Here is a 26,363-nt window from a genome sequence, read left to right on the forward strand (position 1 = left end):
TGGTGAAAACAGATGCTTGTCCCATAACATAGGAATATGTATGCAGTAACCAGGGGGATCCTGATGTCAGAAAAAAGACAGCACACCGCAAGTATACAAAAAGATGTGTATTAAGGACACCAGGCAGCCAACGTTTCGGTCCTCATAGAGGGACCTCCCTCAGGGCAGTACACAAGTGACTGGTCTGAACACCCATATATACCCACACCTCCATGTGCAAAAAACACCTGAATCTAATAAAAAAACAAATCACAATCCCAGGTACAGCCCATTAAAGCCTGAAGACCAATGAAAGGCACTGATGCTAACATGTACCAATAGACTCACCCAATGCTGAGACCGTCATCAGTGGTGGTCAGTGTGTATATCAGCTGTGCACACACATCTCAGGCACCTCCACGCGATATGCCGCACATGCGCAACAGCGCATAGCAACTGGCAACCCGACCAGCAGCGATGTTAAGAACAACAAAACTAGTTTTTATAACATCACACGAGAGGAAAAGCTTGCGATTGACACATTGAGGAAGGCTAAGGATATCATTGTCCGCGCCGCGGACAAAGGAGGTGGCATCTTGTTGCTTAAATATGCGGATTACAAACAGTAGATTGAAGACCAGTTGGCCAACGAGACGACGTACAGATGTCTACCAAGGGATCCAACAGTGGAATATAAAATGGGGATCACAAACAGCTGGATATCAGAAGAGACGGGCACATTTCTTTTACAACCCTTTCCCAGAATGCCAATTCTTTATACCTTACCGAAAATACATAAGTCCACCACAAAACCACCTGGAAGACCTATTATTTCTGCAAGAGGGTCTTTATGCCATCCACTTTCACAGTTTGCTGAATTTTATCTTCAGCCGATGGTCATTGGTATGAGCACTTATGTAAAGGACACCACGGATTTCATTTTGCAGATTGGAAAAATCAAATTGGAAAAGATGGATTGTATTCTGGTAACCCTCGATGTTGGCAGTTTGTACACCAATATCCCCCACAAGGAGGGTTTGGAAGCTATAAGAGTGAAATGTAATGCCCATTTAACACATATGGGTCCACCGGTTGAGTTTCTATTGTTGCTTATGGAAGTCATCTTAAACAAAAATTATTTCAGATTCGAGAAAAGTGTCTATTTGCAGCTTAGTGGCACCACAATGGGGTCTAATATGGCGCCCGCCTATGCAAATTTGTTCATGGACATCTATGAGCATACTCATATCTTACATGATGCTCCTTATGTACACTGTATCAAAAAATATCTTCGGTATATAGATGATATTTTGATTGTGTGGGATGGACCAGAGTCTGCGCTCTTGGAGTTTATCGAATATCTGAATAAGATTCCGTCTACAATTCGTTTTTCTGCACAATTTAGCAACAAGGAAATTTAATTTCTAGATACCACTATCTATAAGACCAATGGAGGCCTTGCCACTAGGCTTTACCATAAGGATACAGATAGAAACACGCTTCTGTACGCCACTAGCCACCATCCGGTGCCGCTTAAGAGAGGACATCCTTTTTCCCAACTGCTGAGAGTTAAGAGAATAATCAGTAACCCACAGGAGGGTGAACCAGCACTTATGGATATGGTACAGCGCTTTCGTGATAGGAGCTATGGCTCCAATGATATAGATGATGCCCTTGGGAAAGTGAGACGGATTGTCAGAGCGGCACTACTAAAGCCACATGTCAAAGAACCTGCACAGGAACGTTGCCATTTTGTCAGAACCTTTTCAATGCATCTGGATGCATCAAACGTAGCTCCATAAAAACTGGCACATTCTGTCTAATGACAGCCGAATTGGAAAAATCTGGAAAGACCCCCCCTTACTCTAGGCGTGGCCGCAACCTGGGCAATATGCTTACACAAACAGATCCAGTTGATAAATATGCACCTGCCTCAATTGCGAATCTTGCTTTGTCATCTATCTGATTAAATGCCAATGCGGTCTCCTCTATATTGGAAAAACTTCACGCATGTTAAAGGAACGGATCGCGATACATCGCTCCACCATCCGAAAGGCACTTATGAATACTGATGACAACACTGAACTTAAATATCTGCCTGTCGCAAGACATTTTAAACAAATGAGGCACTCCCTGGCGACTATGCGTTGTATGCCTATCCTCCAAGTACAGCCACCACGTGAAGGGGATAGGAACAAGCTGCTTCTGCAACAGGAGGCGAGATTGATTTACGAATTAAGGACCATGTCTCCATTTGGACTAAACGAGGACAAGAAACTTAGCTGTTTTTTGTAAAATATACCTCTTTATTGCATTGTCCCATGTTTCCATGTTCCCTTCCCCTGTATGTTTTATTCACGATTTTTAGCTTTTTTGCACTTTGGTTTTTGTTCCATCACTTTAATTCCCAGGTTACGCTCATTTACCGTAGTTTTTTTATGTTGATATAGATTGTGTTTATTATGTCATCAGTGTTGGTGTCGTGTTGGATGGGCTGTGCAGCATTTAACTTATAGACTATGTCTGAGATTTGCCATACCTTGTACACTCATACATGGGCTTATGTTAACGTTGATACATATGGGGTAGTTAGTGCACTTTATTATCTGCTCTGTACTTCCATTTGTACACTGCAGAGCATATACATGTTCATTTAGCAGCGATCATGAAAAGGCTGCGCGCGCAGCCCCCCCACATTACTATGGATGCCGTCGGGTTGCCAGTTGCTATGCGCTGTTGCGCATGTGCGGCATATCGCGTGGAGGTACCTGAGATGTGTGTTCAGGGACGTCAGCATCTACGCCGGCACGATTATGCTACGGCCGACTTGCGCGCCCCCGTGGGTTACCATGAACGCGTTCGGGTTGCTATGTGATGCACCAGCCAACACGCCTGCACAGTTGATGTACATACTGACCACCACTGATGACGGACTCAGCATTGGGTGAGTCTATTGGTACATGTTAGCATCAGTGCCTTTCATTGGCCTTCAGGCTTTTATGGGCTGTACCTGGGATTGTGATTTGTTTTTTTATTAGATTCAGGTGTTTTTTGCACACGGGGTGTGGGTATATATGGGTGTTCAGACCAGTCACTTGTATACTGCCCTGAGGAAGGTCCCTCTACGAGGACGGAAACGTTGGCTGCCTGGTGTTCTTAATACACATCTTTTTGTATACTTGCGGTGTGCTGTCTTTTTTCTGTCATCAGAATCCCCCTGGTTACCGCAGACAATATATATATGTGTGTGTGTGTGTGTGTGTGTGTGTGTGTGTGTGTGTGTGTGTGTGTGTGTGTGTGTGTGTGTGTGTGTGTATATATATATATATATATATATATATATATATATATACCCTGTCTTCCCATAAGAGAAGGCACCAAAGCAGCAACACTCAGATATAGCAAAAAGACATGTATTAGCAGTGACAAAAAAGCACACTATAAACCCAACGTTTCGGTTCTGGCAGGACTGGTTTCTGGTTACCAGTCTGTCCCCTCCTGGAAGTAAGTCCTGGTAAGATTATTCCTGCCAGGAGTTATCATGGGTTTTCCCCACTCACAGTAGCTTCTTGATTGACAGGGGAGGCGGTGAGCCTAGGCCTGTGTGTCCAATCATTGGACTCAGACCTGGTACCTACTTCCCTTGTACTTAAGGAGCTGCACTGCTAGATTTAGTCAGTGCCTCTACCTCCTTGAGAGAGGCCGGTCTACCCTAACAATTGTGCAGAGCTTTGCCAATCTGTATTCCCTCCCCTAGAGGAGTGGATGGGAGTCTATACACCTTACTCCACCAGGGAGTAAGGTAAGAGCAAGGACTGCTTTAGGGCCCCTTGGCCTGGAGTTGGAGGTCCAGTGTACATCCTGAGGGTGAAGCCCCACGAAGTGAAGTATGCTGTGTATGCTGTTCCATCTGCCAGTGTACCAAATAAAGTGATCCTGTTCAAATATATCTTCCTGCCTGAGACTACAATCTATCAGGGGAAGGGGAAGTACGTTCTCCTGCAGGGATTGTCTCCACATCTCTGGGGCCTGCAAGAGATTGAGGCGCTGTCACCTTGAGAAAGAATCAGTTACTACCCCAGAAGCCTGTCCTGTTCTCCTCCACAACACCACAGGAGACTCAGATCTACTGTAAGCCAGCAGGTATGCACCACACAGTGTAATGGTGAAATCTCCCAGAGAGGGGGGAAAACACCATTTTATATATATATATATATATATATATATATATATAGCTCAGCCCTTTGAGAAAGTCGCCCTCTGGTGACGAAACGCGTCAGGGACTCTGATTGCGCAATTACGTCATCACGACGCTGCGCACGCGCACGAGGCCGTACCAAGCGCGAGATACATACTGTGGCCATTCAAGGTGGAGAGGCGATTTCTGGGACCTCATGGACTGATTTCCAGTCGGCAAACTACACCTCTGGCCTCCGGTGAGCTACGACTTCTTCACGCAGCCCTGAGGTAGTTCATACTTGCGGACCTTTGCAGCACAGAGACCAGATGGTGGTGATTTTATCACAAAATGCTTTATTGACATTTTACTCTTGTGAGTGCGTTTCTTCCCCCCCCCCCCCCCTTCCCTTCCCTTTTAAAATTAAATACACAGTTTTATGCTATGGGGCGTGCACGCTCTCTTTTTTCTGATATATATATATATATATATATATGCAAATATAGCTGTATGCTCATCTGCATGTCTTAGGCAGGTCTGCAACCCCGCCTTTCCCCATTATCACCCAGCATACAGCACTTCCACTGCAGCGAGGGATTCTGGGAAATGACATGCAAATATTTATATATATATATATATATATATATATATTATATATATATATATATATATATATATATATATATATATAAAGCTGTGACCATGCAGCAAGCTTAAGCCTATAGTTTTAAAATGGTTTTGAAGCTTAAAGTGGCACTGTGTGCTCATTTGCATGTCATTTCCCAGAACCCTTGCTGCAGTGGGAGTGCTGTGTGCTGGGTGATAACGGTGAAAGGCGGGGTTGCAGACCTGCCTAAGACATACAAATGAGCATACAGTTATATTTTCATTTGCTATATGCTTTGCTGTGGAGGGTTTTTGTCACTTTTTTTACTCACCATAACTTAACTAAGTATATATATTTACATATACATACATATACCGTCACTGTCCTCTAGGGGCTGGAACAGTGAAGTAAGTGTGCTTTCCAGTCCACAGAGAGAAGCCAGCAGCTGCTAGCTAATGGAGTTAATCAGCCTGTCTGAATGAACTGAATGAGGAATTGTTTTAAAAAGAAACAGGAAGTTGCCAGACAGAGAGACTGTTTTCCCCAGAGAAGGGGGGAGATAGAAGTGCTCACCAGCTGTGGAAGCTGGTATAGAGGACCTACAGAGGAGATTCTCTGGGCTCAACGTGGGGCTGAGTTCCCCTAAGAAGAAGGATGACAAGACCGTGCTGAAGCAGGGATGTCCGCTCCTTGGCATTTACAGAGGAGAGTTTCTCTGGGCTCAACGGGGGGCTTTGTTCTCCTAGGAAGGAAGGATGACAAGGTTGTGCAGAAGCAGGGACGTCTGATCCATAAGGACTAAGATAAGCAAACCCTTATTATTGTATGCAGAGACTGTGTTACATTGTTGCATATGCTAGGGCATGTTTGGGCTTGGGAACCAGCTTAGCTAGTGAGGGCGAACGCTATGGTGTAGTTAGCTTTCCCTAAAGGTAATAGGTGTTATTTTTATGTGTTGTTTTGATTAAAAGGGACAGTGGGCCTGTTAGCATATGATTTAATCCCTGTAAATAAACCCCATGTAAGAGAAGTACGATGTTTCCTGCCTTTATCTGGGACTAAAAGATGCCAATATGACAATACATATATACACATATAGATATACATAAAAAACATTGTTTGGAATTATGTAGATTATTTTAAATATGAAGTTGGAGGGAAAATATTACGTTTGTTCTAGTTTTATCTCTTATTGCACTGACATGAATGACTGGAATGAGAAGCATGTGTTGTATCACGATGAGTGCTTGCTATCATTTCCTAAAGGCCATGTTAGATCAGTGATATACTGTACATTTACTATTTCCACTCAGTAGTAAAGGGAGTCAGATAAAGTTAGAGGAAATTTTACCTCTTGGCAGGAATCAGCAACTCATATGAAGCGATACTAAAAACATGACTCTATATGCTATTTAAGGCACCTTTGTGCAAGAAAGAAAAATAATACTAAAAATACAGGAGAACGTGTGATGATGATGGCCTCATCATGCATGTTTTGGGATCTTGGAAGCCCCTTATGTAGCATTGCTTTTTTTAGCCATCTAATCACAGTGTTATTATCAGATAGCCGACAATAGCCTATTGAAGTCCACACATTGAAGTTATTCCCAGTAGCTTGCTTTACTTGCAGATCAAAGAATGCACATCTGGAACCCTCTCGACTTACCCCGATTCCAAGTGCAACAAATAGAAATCATCGACATGATACCAAAATAAGACTGAAGAGATAGGAATGATCAGCCTGAAGGTAAGTACAAAGGAACATTTAATAAATGCTTCTCTCTGAAAGAAGAAGTCTTGTGTATTAAGTGTAAATAATATTTCTATTTAACAAAATTGCATTTACACATGATTTTTCACCCTGACCTCATTCTGTATTGTGAAATCTTGCATTAGCTGTGAAACAATTTGCTGGGATGAATTTAAATGGTATCTACTGAATATTTTCCAAGAAATACTTTATTACATCCAAGCTCATTGTAGCTTTGGAATCAACATCATATTTCATTAGTTAAGCACTAGCTTCTAAAGCTGCTACATTCTAGATTCTACAGAAAAACATATGTATTATATAGTCTGTGATATTTATTATTAGATTTCAAGCCCTACATTTGAAAAGCTATTTATCACATCCTAAATTAAGAAACACATGTTAAAAGTTGCATTGATGAGTGTTACACAAATAAAATGTGAAAATAACTAAACAATATTGTTGTTTTCCTTAATTAAATCTTTAAATCATTTATTTGTATTTCTTTATTTATGTTTCTTAATAAATTAAGCAAAATATATATTTTCACCTGGGACTCTGAATACTGTATGTAGAGGTTTTGTTGATTAAGCGCTTTCTACTGTAAGTCTGTACCTCACTCTCTCTGTCAGGTGGCCAATAAAGGTAAAGATGGAGGAGAGAGAGTCTTAGCCAGTACCAACTCTTGTTCAGCACATGGTGATATTACACCATAGGAATTCACTTTGAAAAATGATTGCAAAAAATCCTAATAGGTGTCTGATTTGTATATAAAAAGTTTCCATCACTGGTATTGGTTCATTTTAGTCCTAGAAGGGACTGCACCTTTAAATGTGATTAGATATATTTGAGTCCTGCGGACATTGCCAGTTTAACTCAATCTTGGCTGAGTTTGTTTAGCAAAAACCTCCTTAGTCATTATTACCCTCTAAATCCCTTTTAAATAGAAGCCAAAGTAATATCTGTAGCATCTAACAGCTCAGGGTAAGGAGCTTTTCTAACCAAGCACCTTCTAAATGTCCTTTGTTAAGAGGTCTCACGTATGAAAAGTCATTTAGAGATATATGATTCTTAGTTAGGATTAGTACTTAAAGGAGCTGTTAAATCTTGAGGTTCAGTTTCCATGTCTCCTAAAAATTAATATGATTCATTCTACAATAATAGCGAGTATTGGGTCTGTCATATTGGTAACGAGGATGGAAAATATTGAACCTTAAATCAAACCAAAATAAAATCAGATGGAACATCATCCGGTTCAATGTGCAAGATAATATTTTGAAATAAAATTAATTTGGGTCTCAGGGGCTTTAATATACTATGTATGCACTTTTACATTAATAACACTAAAAATGTCCAGTTAGAATAACAACAATATGCTAGTAACACCTTTCAGATGATGCAGTACTGACAATGGACTTGTGGGTTAAGATTTACTAAACCATGCCTTAGTGCAGGGGAGCGCAAACTTTTTTAGCTGCGCCCCCCTGCCTGCTCCACCTCAGTCTCGCGCCCCCTGCACTTGTTTGGCGGCGCCAAATGACGCTGCGTGGTCATGTGACGTGAGCCGTTGACATGGAGACGGATGTGTGACGTCACTCTGCATGACACCGTGGTGTCATTTGATGCCGCGTTGCCATAGCGAAGGTCACAGCAAATCCCCAGAATCATGGTAAGTGAGTTGCAGGGGCCTCACGCGATGCCCGAGCATTTAATTTAAATGCCTGGGGGAAGAGCGCAGGACCTCTGCAAGCGTCCCCTCAGAAATATCCAGCGCCCTGGGGGGCGCGTTCCCCACTTTGCGCACCGCTGCCTTAGTGCATGATAATGCTAATTTCTATTGTTTAGCACTGATTAGAGATAGTTGAATCCGCCCAAACCTGTTTCCCGGATTTTTTCGCATTTTCAACCCAAAATCGGTTTTGCGGTGTAAAATCCGCAAATGGATTTGGGTAGTTTCAATCCACACAGAATCATCAAAAACCGCCATTGGATACAACCCTTGAAAATATTTGTACAATCCGAGGAATGGATTCTACTAATCCGTCCACAGGTTGCGGAATCTGCGAGTGTTTTTATAATAATAATAAAAAATTCGCAAAAAGTGAACTGCCCTTTTTGAGTTTGATCCGCTGAAATACGCGACCAAAGGAACCGGCCGATCCACCACAGATGCAAATCCGCAAAATAAAAATCGCCCATCTCTAGCACCGAGTAGAAATATTTACAAGGTAACTAAATACTGTGGAGAATTTGTATTTTTTGCAATTTTATTATCTTTTATTTGTGTGGCGCCAACATATTCCACAATGTAGTATAACATGGGAGGGATGACAATAGCATTGTATGAGAAAGCCTCCTGGCTGCAAAATTGGGACAACACTGGTGCAATAAAACTGTACCAAATTTATCAGGCAAAAATTTTCCCTTGGGAAAGAATGGCATTTTTTGTTTTCTAATACATTTGGTTAACTTTTTTTTTGCTCCACTTTTGCAGCCAGGAAACTATGACCCCCTACATGCCTCCATAGTAACAACATATTTGTCCAATCTTCACTTAATCCTATTTAGTCCATGATGTGAGATTTCTCCTTTAAGGAAAAACATTGTCATTAAAACCTATGGGATGTTCTTGTTTAATTAATCTGTTGAAGATGCATACCTCTTGATACATAGAACCCTTTGAGTGAGTGTGAGGTCAATAATCTTGGCCAACATTAATGTGCCCCACTAAAATGTTCTCTGTTCTGTTAGTACATGCAGACGATATTGGGTATTTTAATCAATGTGGTACTTCTGTGTTTAACGTTGGTTACAAATTATTTTAAAAATACACTAATTGTTTTTATAGCCTGTCAAACCAGGCCTGTTTTGGATAGGACTGAGGTTATCTTAAGTCAACGTCTGTGGTGCTAGAGATGGGATTCAAATATGGCTTAATCTGGGGGTTAAAATCAATGATGGCCACTAAAAGTGGAATATGTATAGTTTGGAAGGATGTAGACGAGCCCCAGATCATGGGCTGTCAGCCTCAAAGAAAATCTTACATTCTTGAAATATTGCCTGCGCATTACAGAGAGAGGTGACGAACAGGTCACAATTTAGCTTGAGGGTAATATTAAATATAAGATATTATTTGCCCTTACACCTATTTCCAAGAATAACAAATACATATTTGTAACCATTGTAATAAACGAATGAAATGATGCCAATATTGTCACGATTAAAAGGTGCAAAAGACAGATATCTGTTTCTCCTGCCAAAATAGACATTAGGCTGTAAAATATTAGATGCAGGCATGTATGTTAAGTACACAGACGCAACAGTGAAGATGGCATGTGTCTGCGTATTATAGAAACTTAGTTATGAAGCCTTTTATACACTGAACCAACTTTTAAAGTGCAAAGAAGGTTTTTTTTTTCTTACGTCCTAAAAATGTCAACCAAGTAGCTGATATACCTGGTACGACAGTGGTGGGCTTATGCTGTTTTAATGGGGCAAGAATAGTATATAAATCTCCCCAAGATGATATGAAAATTAGATTTCAACTAAGGGGCTGTCCATGCTGGAACACGTGAAATCTCAATTTCCACTCAAGATTCTTTGGGAAAAGATCAAACATTGTTTGACGATAACATAAGTTAGATTCTTTGTCTTTTTATTTTAAAGAACTGTCTGAATTTATTGTAACTGTATGTTCTTGTGTAGCACCTTTTCCCCCACCCTAAGTGAGATCATATAGCTACCGGTGTATTCTGGTTCTGGTGCATACCTGTTAGGTAGAACAGAAGGCCTGAGATCTCCGCGATGGTATAGGGAGGCATCAGGATAGGCTCTAAGTAATGGTTCTTCTGTCAGCACAGCGCCTCCAGCCCAGGAGGAACCTGGTGCCGCCAGGATGAACCTCATAGGCAACTCTTTTTAGTGTTCACACTCCAGACATCACACCAGAGAGGGTATAACTGGAGTTTATTAGGTTCAGTACATCATTACAGGGTCTATTCCCTGAAGGCAGTACCCCGGACTTGAGGCCCTGAGCACCCCTCTTCAGCATACCTTACCCCCTAACAGGGCAAGGCCTCAGCCCACTCCTGTCCAGGAGAGCCTTAGGCTAGGTGCCCGCTGCAGCGCACGCTATGGCATGCGCTGCAGGGGCAAGGACCGCTCCTCAATGGGACCAGGCCCACTACCTACCTTTGCCGCCGTGCTGCACGGCCAGATTTTTCTGAAGACAGTATAACTGTCTTCAGAACTGGCAACGGAGCGCTGGCCACGCCCCGCGCGGTTCAGCCAATGAGTGCGAACCTGCCTTGTTATCTTTGGTGGTGATGGCGGCAGTGGATTACATTGCAACCAAGTAAGGGTAAATATGAACTCATTTGAAGTGCGCCTTGTGAAGGAGAAAGGTGAGTTGGCTAGTTAAGACGTGTGTATTAACCCTGATTGCATATATAAGTCAGGGGTGTGCAAAGTGGGGGCACGCCCCATAGGGGAGCGAGGCATTTTTCTGGCGGGGCGTGGTGGTTTATTTGAGGGACCTTTGCAGAAAGTGAAAAGTGGGTCAGTTAGAGAGCTGTGTACTGTATGAACCTTTGTCCCATATACAGGTCACGCGCTCACAGGTGTGCCGTACATGAGAGTATCATACAACCAATAAAGTAAACATGTATGTTTATGAGATCACAATGCCTTCATTTACTTAATGCCCTAAGCCTTAGAAAAATCATATTTTTCATCAATAGTATTTTGTCTACAAATGCACACTTATTTATAAACTTGAACATATGTCATTATTATCTGCATTTTATTGGTATGCTAATATATCTTCAAGAAGCTATTGTTCATTCTTTATTCCAGGTATAGGGTCCATTTTTATATTATACATTTAACTAAACAAAAGTTAATATTTTTTCATTAAAGGCATGGTCTATTGACTCATATAGCAGCTCAATAACTCTGTCATTCAACAATAAATATTGTAGCTTGTTAAAGTAGAGATTTACTTTGTCTGCTACAAAACTAATTAGATGTAAGATAGGACCGGTACTGCATGTTGGCTGTACCAATAGGATTTTTGAATAGCATCTGCCCTCATTGGCACTGTAACAATTCCTTAGGGGGAAGAAAAAAGTATTTGTATGCTGATTTTTACATCTGATTGTTTCAGAATAAGAACTCTGAGAAGTGAGAACGGCAGAAATAAACGATGAAGGATAAAGAAAATTATTTCATTCCATAGATATTTTCCTCATAAATAAATCGGTGAATTAATCCAAGAGTTTAAGAAGTTGTTTATAATAATAATTATAGGCGAAAGCTGTAAAATTCCGGGCATTATTGAAATCCTGCTCTCTGATTGGTTAGAATTCTGGGCATTATTCACTCAGTAATGCCCGAAATTTTTGGCAACTTGCCAAATCACCTTTCAGAGATGCAGGGAGAGCGCGCTGAGAATTTGAAATAAAAACTGGTATCAGGAAATATCTCTCCGGTCCAAGATCCAGCTGCATCTCCATTCCTCTCACACAGCACAGCAGCATATGCAGGCTCTCTCACACAGTTGCTAGTGCAGTCAGAAGCTGGCAGGTCCTAACTAAACTTTGTTACTTGCAACAAAGTAATATTTCCTCCACAACTTGTATAGCTTCTGCTAAGGTCATTTTTATCTGTTTTTTATTTAGTTTGTAGTTAAATTCCCCAACTTCTCTTCCCCATCTCCCCTTCACCCACCTCTCCCCTCCCCTCTTCTCCCTCTCAACTCCCCTCAATACCCCCACTTCTCCCCCCTCAACTCCTCCTCCCCCTACCCTCACCCCTCTCTCCCCCTCTCAACTCCCCTCAATACCCCACTTCTCCCCCCTCATCCCTTTCCCCCCTCAACTCCTCCTCCCCCTACCCTCACCCCTCTCTCCCACCCTCACCTCTGTCTCCCCCCTCACCTCTCTCTCTTCGCCCCTCCCACCTTTCTTCTCGCTCTTCACCTTTCTCCTCCCTCACCTCTCTCTTTCTTCCCCCCCTCACCTCTCTCTCCTCCCATCCCCACCTCTCTCTCCCCCCCTCCCCTCGCTCTCCCCTCACCTGTCTTCCCACCCCCACACCCTCACCTCTCTCTCCTCCCACCCCTCACCTCTCTCCTCCCACCCCTCACCTCTCCTCCCACCCCCTCACCTCTCTTTCTCCCCACCCTCTCACCTTGCTCTCCCCACCCCCTCACCTCGCTCTCCCCCTACCTCTCACCCCTCTCCTCTCTCCCCTCACCTCTCTCTTCTCCCCTCCTCCACCTCTCTCCCTCCTCTCTCAATCCCTCCTCACCTAAATCTTCTCCCCCCCCCTCACCTCTCTCCTCCTCCCCCACCCCTCACCTCTCACCCCTCTCTCCTCTCACCCCTCATCTCTCTCACCCCTCATCTCTCTCTCCCCCTGCTCACTTCTCTCTCTCTTCTCCCTCCTCACCTCTCTCTCTCTTCCCCCCTCACCTCTCTCTCTTCCCCCCTCACCTCTCTTCTCCCCCCCTCACCTCTCTCTCTTCACCCCCCCCCCCTTTCACCTCTCTCCCATCTCATTTGCTAATTTACTTCTTTTTCCTACACAGGTGCATCAGCGCAGTTCCGATTTATATATCTATACAAAAGTGTCTATTATTTATGAAATAAGCCTACATTTAGCCTATAATAGTAATAATCCCCTCAGAACAGGGCATTACTGACCAAAAATGCCCTGGCTGGGTTAAAGTCCCTCAGCTTTGCCGGTAATGTCCTGTTCTTCTGGGATTATTACTTAAATCATAGTAGCTACTTTAATATATTCATAATTGGACAGCTCAGCCATTTGGAACCACATATTTTGCTACAGTATTCACACTTTTGACATACTAATAATGTTTTCTCAAGGAAAAAGCTTTAAATAAAGTTGGCTTTCTAAACCTACTATACTACTGTACATGACATGCACATAAACACAAACTGTAATTAAACATGTCATAATACTTTAGAAATAAGATATAGATAAGTAGTGTTTATTTGTTCTTACATTTATTTTCAGCAAGTGCATGTGAACCCAGTGAGAGATTGTGATTGTGATTGCAGTTCTGTACATTACAATGTATTTAATGTATGAAATAATTTTTATTGGGAGAAAGAGAAATTTATCTCCCCCCCCCCACACTGAAAATAAACATATTGTACTATTTTCGGTGTTAAATAGAATAATACACCGAACTGTCAAAAAAATCTTTCTTTTTAGAAACATATTAATTTATTTAGACCACAATCACTGCTCCTAACACCAACCACCAGAGGAGACCGTCTATAAGATATTGGTTCATCTGTGCTATTAAGTGGAATTTAGAAGTTGTAATATTTAGGTGTTTGGTGTTAACAGATAATATTGTCTGGCGGACACATTTGGTGCTTTTATGTCACCATCATTTAAATAGAACACGCTTTAGCCGGCTGGAAGCTTAACTTCATTTGAAGCATGGATGATTTCAGTAATTTCCCCACTAAAAACATCTTCTACGATTTAACGAAAATTAGGATTGTGGTTGTCATAGTTCTATCGTGTAGTTTTTGGGGGTGTTTTATATCATATAGCCTGTTTTTATTTTGTATGTCAGAATGGTGCACATAATAAACCTCGCAAATTTAGAATTTTCAGAATGAAAAACATTTTTTTTTCTAAATGCCTTTAAACGCAACGGAAGTTGGTAAGAAAGCTCATTGCTGTTAAAACATCTTAGTACTGTAGTGTCGACGAGTATTCTAAAACAAATCTGGGGCAATCACCAACAAGACCCAGCTACATGCTGGGTACATGCTGCAACATTTCAGTGACATTTCTGCAGATAGACTAATGGCCCATCGGATTAACAGCGGGGGTCCCTGGCAGTCCCATTCAGTTTGACCCCTGCTGTGTTAATCCGATGGGCCATTAGTCTCTGCAGAAATGTCACTGAAATGTTGCAGCATGTACCCAGCATGTACCTGGATCTTGTTGGTGATTGCCCCAGATTTTCCAAGGCAGGCTTTAGAATACTCGTCGGCGCACCTGTACATGGATTTGCCATCATGTGTTTTTTCAGAACAGTGATCTGACTTCTTACCTTTTAACTTCAAGTTAATGAAGGATCGTACTCTTTTAGTATTCTTCGATTGCTAGATTATACAACACCATAGGTTTTCAGTAATATTTAGAGAAGTATGTCACCTACAACTAAAAAAAAAGTTTTACAAGCCCTTGTGAGGATGTTACAAATTGCACGTTTTTTAGGAGGGATTAATTTATACATTCTATAAATAAGAGATGACAGATTGAAGATTTTTTTTTCTCAAGAGCCACATACCAATGTGTTGCTATCATTATTCAGATCCATCTTGCCAGCAAAAGGACCCCATGTCGTTCCAACTGGAAGCTGCTGCCGGCTCTGAATCTTGCGTTCACCATCCTTCTGGAACACTTCCAATTCTCCTACAGACACAGAAAACAAGACATGTGCTGAACACTTTAACTTGCGCCTTGACAACAGCCACATACATCCCTCTCTCCGTTTGCTTTACAATCCCTATATTGCTGTTGCCCATAGAATGAGATTGAATTAAGCTTGTAAGAGCAACAAATGATGTTGCCCTTCTAAAAAAAAACAAAAAAAAAAACATTGTTTCCATAATTGCTTATTCAGGTGTCGTTTCTAGATGTCTTCATCTCCCATAGAGAGATGACTTTATCAAAGATCGTTATGACTTTATCGTTATGATCGTTATGACTTTATCAAAGATCAAATAATCTTCCCTGTTATCCCAAAGTAAAAAGAGTTAGGGAAAAGCTGGTAAAAAGCACAGGGTCAAAACTGGAGTGAAATATTAAGGTTTCCTACAAGTGCAATTGTTTTTAGATTGTGGTACTTACACAAACGGAATTGTTCTGAAGAATTTTTACAATATACTTGTTTACTTGACCTTTAAAACCGCACTTTATTATTGGCAGTGGACTGCAGCCAGCAGCCACAAGGACGGCCAATACCTGGACCTGGTTTTCACTAAAAACGTTTTACTTGTTGACTTCTCCATTTCCTCCTTTCCTCTCTCTGACCATCATGTTATATCGTTTTCGCTCTCTCACTTCTCCCCTTCTCTACATCCATCTACCCCTCACTTCTGCAGAAACCTGTGCTCCATTAACCTGTCGGCTCTTGACCCCACTTTGCGCTCCTCCCTTTCCTTTTTCAGCCCCGCTACAGACACTGACAACATGGTCAGAAACTCCAACTCTGCCCTATCCTCCTCTCATGATCTACATGCCCTTCTTTTTCTCTCCCGCTCTCGCCCTTCTAACCTCAGACCCTGGCTTATTGGGTCGCTGTCCCCAACTGACAGCGAAGGACTCAGTATTATCTGTTTGTGTTATTTAAAGTGCGTAACTGGCTTACCCAGCAAACATTGCAGATAGGGATATGCATGTGAGTTAGACTCCTGACAGGAGTCGATGTTTCTTTTTATGATTTATTTTGTTTCTTAAAGTGACGGTGTTTAAAATGTTTAGTGTCACTAATGGAAAAATAAAGCACTGAAGGTTGAGAGCCGAGTGCTCCTTGTGTGTACATGTGTTTGTCCCCTTTTTCTACAAATTAAGCCCTAGAAGACTGTGTCACGAAGAGCCTGGGCAAACGGCAGCACTACATAAAGGTAGCCGTTTGCCACAATACATACACACATTTTACCCAGGTCCTGAAACACACAAACTAGAGTATGAGTATGAAGAAACTCCAGTTCAAGCTGAAAATCTATTGAACAATTAATACCAACAAGACATGACTTTTTAGATGTGCATGTCCACAAAATTAAAGTCTACACTAAGCAGAATTCAGAACTAAAGTACGAAGCTTTCGCAGGATGTAGTGAACCATGCAACATTTGCCAACACCACGGATCCAAATCTGACAAAGTTATCATATCCATTCCTGCCACAACCAAACCGTTGTGTGAACTAGAACAGCGGTGCGCAATGTGGGGGGCGCGACACCCAGGGGGGGTGGGAGATTTTGCTGGGGGGGCGCGGGGAGTTGCAGAGGCCCCGCGCTCTTCCTCCAGGCAATTAAAATTAAATGCCGGGGGGATCGCGTGTGGCTCCTGCAACTGTTTACTTACCGGGATTCAGCCGGCTGTGTTGCATCGCCATGGCAACGCCGCTGCGCAATGTGAAGTGACGTCACATGCGTCAAATTACGCCTCGGGTCACGTGACGTCACATGACCCCGCAGCATCATTTGATGCGAATGAAGGTAGGCGGGGGGCGCGAGAGCCGGGCGGAGAGAGACAGGGCGGCTCAGCACAAAATGTTTGCGCTCCCCTGAACTAGAACATGACCTAGAGATATAGTTAACATTATTGTAACCCATGGCTCACTCACATGGGTGAAATGACACGATTGCCCCGTCTCCTTCAAACGCAAGGCTGATGCAAAACAATTGCTGCTTCTCCCACTGACGCGTTATGCATCTCACGCTGCAGTGTGCAACAGGTTGCAATAACGTCGGCTACATCTGTAGCACAAACAATGCCCAAAAGGTTTTTTTAATAGAATCAGTCTTTGTGTGTACAGTATTAGGAATGTGTGCTGGATCATGCCAAGGGAAGTTCACCAAAAATACCTATTCATACTGTACATAATATGGTTTCATAGGGAAAAAAAAATTGCTTAAAACTACGATGTTTACCTCATTTCCGGCTGAATGTATCCAAAGAAGGAAATACATTATAATTACACAGAAATAATTTTCCATTAAAAAAAAGATAAATCAACACAAAAACGCTGTTGGCAATCCAGACTTTTAATCAGATACCTTGACTGGTCATTGTCTTTTTTTACCCATACTGTACTGTAAGTCCTTTCCTAAACACTTCCGCCGACAATCTCTGCTCTGCTGTGCTAAGTAATTAGCCTTAGTGCTTATTACCACCCTCTTTTTGGAGGTTCACAAAACAGCATAAAGAAAACCTTACTTTTTTGACAAGCATTTCAGCTTTTATTTAGTTTACCGTGATTACATAATAGGATGAAACGATATTGGCCCTCAAAAATATGTTCATACATCTGTGTATGTTATATATCAATTTTATATATTATTACACAGTATGTATTTTTCATGAGTCCAATACTGAAAAATGAGAGCCCGTAAAGAAAGCACATTGCAACAGTAAAGTTACATTTAAAAACCGGTAAAAGTTACAATTAAAGGCAGAATAACAGCGAAAAAAAATGAAAGTTAAAACACATAATACAGTAGAAGATAATTGATATTATGACTAGCTGACATCATTCAAAACATATATATATATATATTTTATCTCTGCTCTTGTCTGGTTGTGCTTTGGGTACAAGTAAGCAAATGTGATTTGATCACCAAAATGTCCAAACTTACATGTGTGATTCTCTGCAGTTTATAGTTTGGCTGGGGTAAGTTTATACTGCATGGAGTACTCGTCTAATTATCCCTGGGATTATCTGTTAATGTCAACTTGGGAAACAATCATTATGTAGCTGTACATTCCATTGTAGTGACTGCATACGCTGAAGGACCTTTTTTTAAGTGGCTGTCTTTCCAGCAAAATCTCATGTTTACCCTGCTGCTTGTTAGCAGGCACCACTAGCTCATACAGAAAAATAATGAAACTTTTTTTTTGTATAAGGCAATGATCTAAGGCCTCGAGCTTGGCGCTGACCCGTGCTGAGGCGCGCTGCTGCTCGGCACTGAGCCCCTGCAGCAGCAATGAGAGCGGCTTTAGCAGGGGCTCAGGCACGCTTCCGCACGCCTGCGGAAGTGTGTGTCTTAAGAAATCTTTCGTTTCTTCGCTTGCCGGAGCGCACGGCCGGTCACGTGAGCGGTTCGCCCAATGAGGGCGAACCAGCTCCGTGACGTCACTGGCCCGCCCCCAGACACGCCCACGGACGGCGCGCGCTCTAAGGCCAGGGAAAGCACTGCTTTCCCTCAGCCTCAGCGCGCCTCCACACGGCTTCAGTCTCTATGGACTAAGCCTAAGTCACACGCTAGCCGTAGGGTTGCCAGGTGTCCGGTTTTCAACCGGGCAGGCGGGTAATTCTGATGTCTGTCCGGTATAAAATTGGAGGTAATACCGGACACGGTATTACCATTGTGGCGGCGGCGGCAAGCGCGAGGTCGGCGGAGGCGGTGACAAGCGCGAGTGCAGTGGCGGTAAGCTCAAGTGTGCCTGGAAGCGCTGGTGCTTAGAAAGCGGTCCAGTATTTTTGGATATGACACCTGGCAACCCTAGCTAGGCGGAGTATTTATATTTAATCCTTCCATGGTGATAGGAATTCATTTATAGCGCTCTATACCAAAATTCTGTGGACAAATGTCACCATTAACTGCAGTAATTGAATTAATTTATATACATATACATATCAGTATATGACTGGTCTACTGATTTTCCTAAAATCTATTTTTTTTTTTTTAAATCAATTTACCTACCCCCCGTTACTGAACCCAATATTTAACTGAAACGGTTAATTTAATGTATCCTTTTGCTGCAATGCGAGCTCCTTGGCGATCTTCTTTTGTAAAGTGTGACAAGGAGAACGTTCTAATGCGATAACAATAACATTTGCGTTGTTTTCGATTTCTTTCAAAAAGTCTGGTGCTCTTATTTCCACCAACAGGGAGACTTTAATAAATGAGTCCCCAAAAATGAACGTTAGATAGATGTGAAGTACAGTAGGTGAAGAAAAGAAAGTGTGTTATTCAAGTTTCAATATTTTAAGTCCTACAAATAATGTTGGCACATATTTCCTCTTTGGATAAAATTTTGTCCAGCATGAATAGCTGCTGTTGTCTGTACAAAAGGCAGCCAGTTTATTTTTAAGTGCAACTTCCAAATCCTGCAGAGTTGAGATTCAAATCTCTGCACTGTCTCAGCATTCTTAAGTCAAATACACAGGACTAATGCAGCAAGCTCGCTGATCTTGATCTCACAAGGTCACAGCGTGATCATACAAGGTCAGCGTGTCATTTTAGTTGATGTTGAAGGAAAAGGCTGCTGAGCTAAATTTCTCAGTCACTCATAAAATGGAATGCTATGACTGGCAGGTAAAAAGGCACATTGTGCAAGTTTTATATACATATTTCATTCACTGACTTCATTAACTGTTTTGGCCTAAGATATCATCTCTATGCAGATATATCTACCTAACGCTAAACTCACACCTGCAATCCAGTCCCAAGTCTCTGATTGCCTCCTTGCTATATCCTTGTGGATGGCACTCCACCACCTTAAACTTAATATGTCTAAAACTAAGCTCCTCCTATTTCCCCCTTAACCTGGCCCAATATCCCCTTTTTTCAGCACCATAAATGGTTCTACCATCTACCCTGTCACCAAAACACGTTGCCTAGGTGTGACATTTGACTTGTCCCTTTCCTTCTCCGTTCACATTAATGGCTTCTTACTCCTTAATATCGCCAAGATCCACTCTTTCCTCTGTCTCGCTACTGCTAAAACTCTAATGCATGCCCATATGCACTCCCGTCTGGATTATTGTAACATACGGCTAACAGGTTTCCCTGCCTCACAACTTTCTCCTTTACAATCTATCCAAAATGTTGCTACAATAATTTTACTTTATCCCAAAATAGTGTCTGCTCATCTCCTAATTAAATCCCTCTGCTGGCTTCCCATCAAGTTTCGAATCACCCACAAAATTCTCCTCTTTACATTCAAGGCACTCCACTCGTCTGCTTCTCCCTACATATCAGCTTTCATTTCCCGCTACATGTCTTTGTGAAGTACAGGCCTACAACTTACATTTCAATACATGAGCTCCAACGAGATACTGCAGAGCACTGACGGATTTCTAAATTTTAATTTATTGAAGCCAATAACATACAACGTTTCGACCGTATGGTCTTTCTCATGTTTTGTTTTTTTGTGGTGTGCAGCATTTACCATTATTCTCCAACGAGATACTGGTATCACACAGCACGGCCTGATCACCAAGGACTGGGAGGCCTTGGTACAAAGACTTTAACACACACACACCTGCGCAGCATCTTGTGTGAAGGGTTATATCTAATGACATTGTGTATGTACTGAATGATCCTCTCGTTTGCGGATCATATTGTTATATTGGTGCCTAGCGATAATTACATTATAAATACTCTTGTGTTATAAACATTACTGTATTCTGCATCCCTCTGTCTGACCTATGGCCACGTGTGGGGGTAAGGTATATAGACAGAGGACACAGACCCCCGCCTCAGTAGTAGATGCTAGTCTGAGGTAAATAAGAGAGGGGTTACATATAATATTAATTTTGTAGCAAGCCTGTTGAGTAGTAGGAAGAAAGTTAAAATCAAGTTTCGCAAACTGAAGCACTGCGTCAAAATCGGGTATAAAATTGCATCATTTTCACTGTGCGTCACGTTTCTTTGATCCAATTTTCTTTATGCCAGTGAGAAATTTGGGAAGTGTCTATGAGAGGGGTTATATTATATATATAAAGCATGATGATAAATATAGTGTGTGTGTATATATATATATATCTCTCAGTGGTGTAAACTTACTCAATTGAAATATTTTCCTCTGGATTTTGAACATCTTGATACATATCTCCCTGAGATTCCATTCACTAAATACAATGGGATCTATTTTTCACTGTATAAAGGCGGCAAACAGATATCCTAAAAAAATTGAACTGGATGTATCAAAGTAACTGAATCTTATTGAAGTTACATTTATTTATTTTTTTAGTTTAGTAAAATAGGGCAGATCAACTGCATTATATTTTGTCCAAAGTTCCATAGCCTGGATACATTGAAAAATAAGTCCCGATGAGTCTTCAGCAATACCATTAGAAAAGAGGCTGATATGGGACTCAGTGACATGTGTAGAGTTAGTTTCTCGCTGTCACGGGAACAGCATGTCTTGCTAAGTGCAATTCCTCCACACTGAGAAAAAACACGCATACCGTGGGTGACATTGTTTAGCCTTCCAGCAGCTGCACGCGGTACACAGTATTTCAACGTGTGTAATCTTGGGTGTTGCTACAGTATCGGGAACTGGAAAGTCTTGACACCATCCCGGTGTCATACGGACAGGACCGTAATGTCTCTTTACTCCCCCATCCTCTTCATGCATTTCTCTCTCCATTTCCCCTTAGTGTCCTTCTCCAACACCCTTCATGTCATTCTATCTTTTCCCCTTCTCTCGTGTATTTTCTTCTTTCCTTCCCCAAATGTGTTTCTCAATTTCTCCCCCCCCATATTTATCTATTTCCTCCAATATCTGTCTCTCCCCCCTATTACTATTATTTTCCACTTCATATTGCTCTTTTTATTGCAGCATGTCTTTCTGTCCCCTCTTCCCCTTATATATTTATAATTCTTCTTCCTCCCCCAGCATGTCTCTCTCTCTCCTTTCTCTCCTCTCTCCCCAGCATGTCTTCTTCTCCTCTCCTCCCAGCATGTCTTTCTCTCCTCTCCCCACAGCATGTCTTTCTCTCCTCTCCCCCCCAGCATGTCCTTCTCTCCTCTCCCCACAGCATGTCCTTCTCTCCTCTCCCCACAGCATGTCTTTCTCTCCTCTCCCCACAGCATGTCTTTCTTGCTCCTTTCTCTCCTCTCCCCCCCAGCACGTCTTTCTCTCCTCTCCCCCCAGCATGTCTTCCTCTCCTCTCCCCCAGCATGTCTTCCTCTCCTCTCCCCCCAGCATGTCTTTCTCTCCTCTCCCCCCAGCATGTCTTTCTTGCTCCTTTCTCTCCTCTCTCTCCCCAGCATGTCTTTCTCTCCTCTCCCCCAGCATGTCTTTCTCTCCTCTCCTCCCAGCATGTCTTTCTCTCCTCTCCCCCAGCATGTCTTTCTCTCCTCTCCTCCCAGCATGTCTTTCTCTCCTCTCCCCCAGCATGTCTTTCTCTCCTCTCCTCCCAGCATGTCTTTCTCTCCTCTCCTCCCAGCATGTCTTTCTCTCCTCTCCCCCCAGCATGTCTTCCTCTCCTCTCCCCCAGCATGTCTTTCTCTCCTCTCCCCCAGCATGTCTTTCTCTCCTCTCCTCCCAGCATGTCTTTCTCTCCTCTCCCCCAGCATGTCTTTCTCTCCTCTCGTCCCAGCATGTCTTTCTCTCCTCTCCCCCAGCATGTCTTTCTCTCCTCTCCTCCCAGCATGTCTTTCTCTCCTCTCCTCCCAGCATGTCTTTCTCTCCTCTCCTCCCAGCATGTCTTTCTCTCCTCTCCTCCCAGCATGTCTTTCTCTCCTCTCCCCCCAGCATGTCTTCCTCTCCTCTCCCCCCAGCATGTCTTTCTCTCCTCTCCCCCCAGCATGTCTTTCTTGCTCCTTTCTCTCCTCTCTCTCCCCAGCATGTCTTTCTCTCCTCTCCCCCAGCATGTCTTTCTCTCCTCTCCTCCCAGCATGTCTTTCTCTCCTCTCCCCCATCATGTCTTTCTCTCCTCTCCCCCAGCATGTCTTTCTCTCCTCTCCTCCCAGCATGTCTTTCTCTCCTCTCCTCCCAGCATGTCTTTCTCTCCTCTCCCCCCAGCATGTCTTCCTCTCCTTTCTCTCCTCTCCCCCCAGCATGTCTTTCTCTCCCCTTTCTTTCCTCTCCCCCAGCATGTCTTTCTCTCCTCTCCCCCCAGCATGTCTTTCTTGCTCCTTTCTCTCCTCTCTCTCCCCAGCATGTCTTTCTCTCCTCTCCCCCAGCATGTCATTCTCTCCTCTCCTCCCAGCATGTCTTTCTCTCCTCTCCCCCCAGCATGTCTTCCTCTCCTTTGTCTCCTCTCCCCCAGCATGTCTTTCTCTCCCCTTTCTCTCCTCTCCCCCAGCATGTCTTTCTCTCCTCTCCGCCAGCATGTCTTTCTCTCCCCTATTCCCCCAGCATGTCTTTATTTTATTACACCCTTTAGTATTATTTCTATCTGATCTCCCCTTATGTATTTCTCTTATTAATTTCACCTCATGTCTATTTGTTCTCCCTCCTAAAGCCTCTTTCTTTTCCCATCTCTCTTTTCTCACACATGCTTTATTTTCCCTCATGTATTTCTCGCTTCTCATTTTTTCTCTCTTTCTTTCTATGTCTCTTCTCTCCCTTTTATGTCTCTTTCTCCCCCTGATCTGGCCCTTCCCTCTCGCCTTTCTCAGCCGCATGCTGCAGCCCTGCACTGCTCTCCTCCCTGAGGCTCCGCCCACTCACTGAGCCTCCAGCCTTGCACTGCTCTCCTCCCTGAGGCTCCGCCCACTGACTGAGGCTCCAGCCCTGCACTGCTCTCCTCCCTGAGGCTCCGCCCACTGACTGAGGCTCCAGCCCTGCACTGCTCTTCTCCCTGAGGCTCCGCCCACTGATTGAGGCTCCAGCCCTGCACTGCTCTCCTCCCTGAGGCTCCGCCCACTGACTGAGGCTCCAGCCCTGCACTGCTCTTCTCCCTGAGGCTCCGCCCACTGACTGAGGCTCCAGCCCTGAACTGCTCTCCTCCCTGAGGCTCCGCCCACTGACTGAGACTCCAGCCCTGCACTGCTCTACTCCCTGAGGCTCCGCCCACTGACTGAGGCTCCAGCCCTGCACTGCTCTCCTCCCTGAGGCTCCACCCACTGACTGAGGCTCCAGCCCTGCACTGCTCTCCTCCCTGAGGCTCCACCCACTGACTGAGGCTCCAGCCCTGCACTGCTCTCCTCCCTGAGGCTCCGCCCACTGACTGAGACTCCAGCCCTGCACTGCTCTCGTCCCTGAGGCTCCGCCCACTGACTGAGGCTCCAGCCCTGCACTGCTCTCCTCCCTGAGGCTCCGCCCACTGACTGAGGCTCCAGCCCTGCACTGCTCTCCTCCCTGAGGCTCCACCCACTGACTGAGGCTCCAGCCCTGCACTGCTCTCCTCCCTGAGGCTCCACCCACTGACTGAGGCTCCAGCCCTGCACTGCTCTCCTCCCTGAGGCTCCACCCACTGACTGAGGCTCCAGCCCTGCACTGCTCTCTTCCCAGAGACTCCGCCCACTGACTGAGGCTCCAGCCCTGCACTGCTCTCCTCCCTGAGGCTCCACCCACTGACTGAGGCTCCAGCCCTGCACTGCTCTCCTCCCTGAGGCTCCACCCACTGACTGAGGCTCCAGCCCTGCACTGCTCTCTTCCCAGAGACTCCGCCCACTGACTGAGGCTCCAGCCCTGCACTGCTCTCCTCCCTGAGGCTCCGCCCACTGACTGAGGCTCCAGCCCTACACTGCTCTCCTCCCTGAGTCTACGCTCACTGACTGAGGCTCCAATCCGCAAAAAGATTCTCCCATCTCTACCCAGGACAGCAGTACTGTCTCTGTGTCTCTCTCTCTGTCTCTCTCACTCTCTCTGTCTCTCTTTCTCTGTGTCTCTCTCGCTCTGTGTGTCTCTCTCTCTCTGTGTCTCTCTCTCACTGTGTGTCTCTCTCTCTGTGTGTCTCTCTCTCACTGTGTCTCTCTCTCACTGTGTCTCTCTCTCTGTGTCTCTCTCTCTCTTTCTGTCTCTCTCTCTCTCTGTGTCTCACTCTCTGTGTGTGTCTCTCTCTCTCACTGTGTCTCTCTCTCTCTGTGTCTCTCTCTCTCTGTGTGTCTCTTTCTGTGTGTGTCTCTCTCTGTGTGTGTCTCTCTCTCTGTGTCTCTCTCTCTCTCTGTGTCTCTCTCTCTGTGTGTGTGTCTCTCTCTCTGTCTCTCTCTCTCTCTCTCTCTCTCTCTCTCTCTCTCTCTCTGTCTTTCTGTCTCTCTCTCTCTCTCTCTCTCTCTGTGTGTGTCTCTCTCTGTGTGTCTCTCTCTCTCTCTCTGTGTGTATCTCTCTCTCTCTGTGTCTCTCTCTCTCTGTGTCTCTCTCTCTGTATCTCTCTCTCTCTCTGTGTATCTCTCTCTCTCACTGTGTCTCTCTGTCTCTCTCTCTCTCTCTGTCTCTCTCTCTCTCTCTCTCTCTGTGTGTCTTTTCTTCTTTTTTGCTTTTTGTAACTGTTAAGTGCTTTGAGTCCCATTGGGAGAAAACGTGTGCACACATGCATGTGTCTGTGTAAATTCGGTGCAGTTTGTCACACCATTTCTATATTTGGGAGACTCATACAAGGCCTATTCCAGGGACATAGCTACAGCCCAGGCAAAGCCTGGGGGCCAGTGCTCTTGGGGGGCCCGCTCAGGGCCATCGACAGGGGGGAGAGCCGGGACATTTGGCCCAGCCGTCTAGCCCAGGGGAGCGCAAACTTTTTCCCATGCTCCCTCTGCCGGCAGTTCCCCTCCCTTATCTCGGCGTCATGACGTCACATGACTGTGCGGCGTGATTTGACGCTGCGTTGCCATGGCGACGCATCTAAGAAGCCACCAGAACCAAGGTGAGTGTGGTTTACAGAGGCCTTCGACGCTTCCCTGGCACATAATTGGTGGGCGGAGGGGGAACTGAATGTGAGGAGGGGAGGATTAAGGGAGCTGGATTGAGTGTGGACAGGGAGGGGGGGGGGTTACGGTTACTGAGTGATAGCCGGGGGGGGGGGAAGGAAGAGTTTGAGAGGAAAAATGGGGAAGTGAGGGATGGGGTGTAAGAGGGGGGAAATACATGAGGAGAGAGGTGTAAATAGTGGAGAGTGAGGTGTAAAAGAGGGGGGGGGAGACGCAGGGTCGCCAACACGTTTGTGTAACAGAAGGAAACTCTTGAATATACGGAATATGTTCACTCATAATGGGGCCCTGAAAATTTTTTGCCCAGGGGACCGCACATTTCTTTTATTTATTTATAAAATGTTTTACCAGGAAGTAATACTAGCTACAGTACACCACTACCCTATTCATTAAGCTGCCATGTGAAAAGCAGACATTATTGCATGTTTATCTCACTATACTCATTTATCAGTTCTCACATATCTAA

The 26,363-nt window shown here is 44.1% G+C and overlaps 1 protein-coding gene across 6 annotated transcripts in view; it reads right to left on the reverse strand.

The window, feature by feature from the left end:
- ZFPM2 (zinc finger protein, FOG family member 2) overlaps positions 1-26,363 on the reverse strand; it is a 400,907-nt gene that overhangs the window by 188,451 nt on the left and 186,093 nt on the right. For 4 of the 6 annotated variants that reach the window (XM_075582491.1, XM_075582490.1, XM_075582489.1 and 1 more), the window contains one exon: positions 14,852-14,976. The exons of the other annotated variants lie outside the window; for them this stretch is intronic. In XM_075582491.1, the coding sequence (XP_075438606.1) occupies positions 14,852-14,976 (125 nt within the window). The remainder of the gene's footprint in view (positions 1-14,851; positions 14,977-26,363) is intronic. 6 annotated transcript variants of the gene reach the window in all.

This window comes from Ascaphus truei, chromosome 2, assembly GCF_040206685.1.
Source record: "Ascaphus truei isolate aAscTru1 chromosome 2, aAscTru1.hap1, whole genome shotgun sequence".
Taxonomy (NCBI): domain Eukaryota; kingdom Metazoa; phylum Chordata; class Amphibia; order Anura; family Ascaphidae; genus Ascaphus; species Ascaphus truei.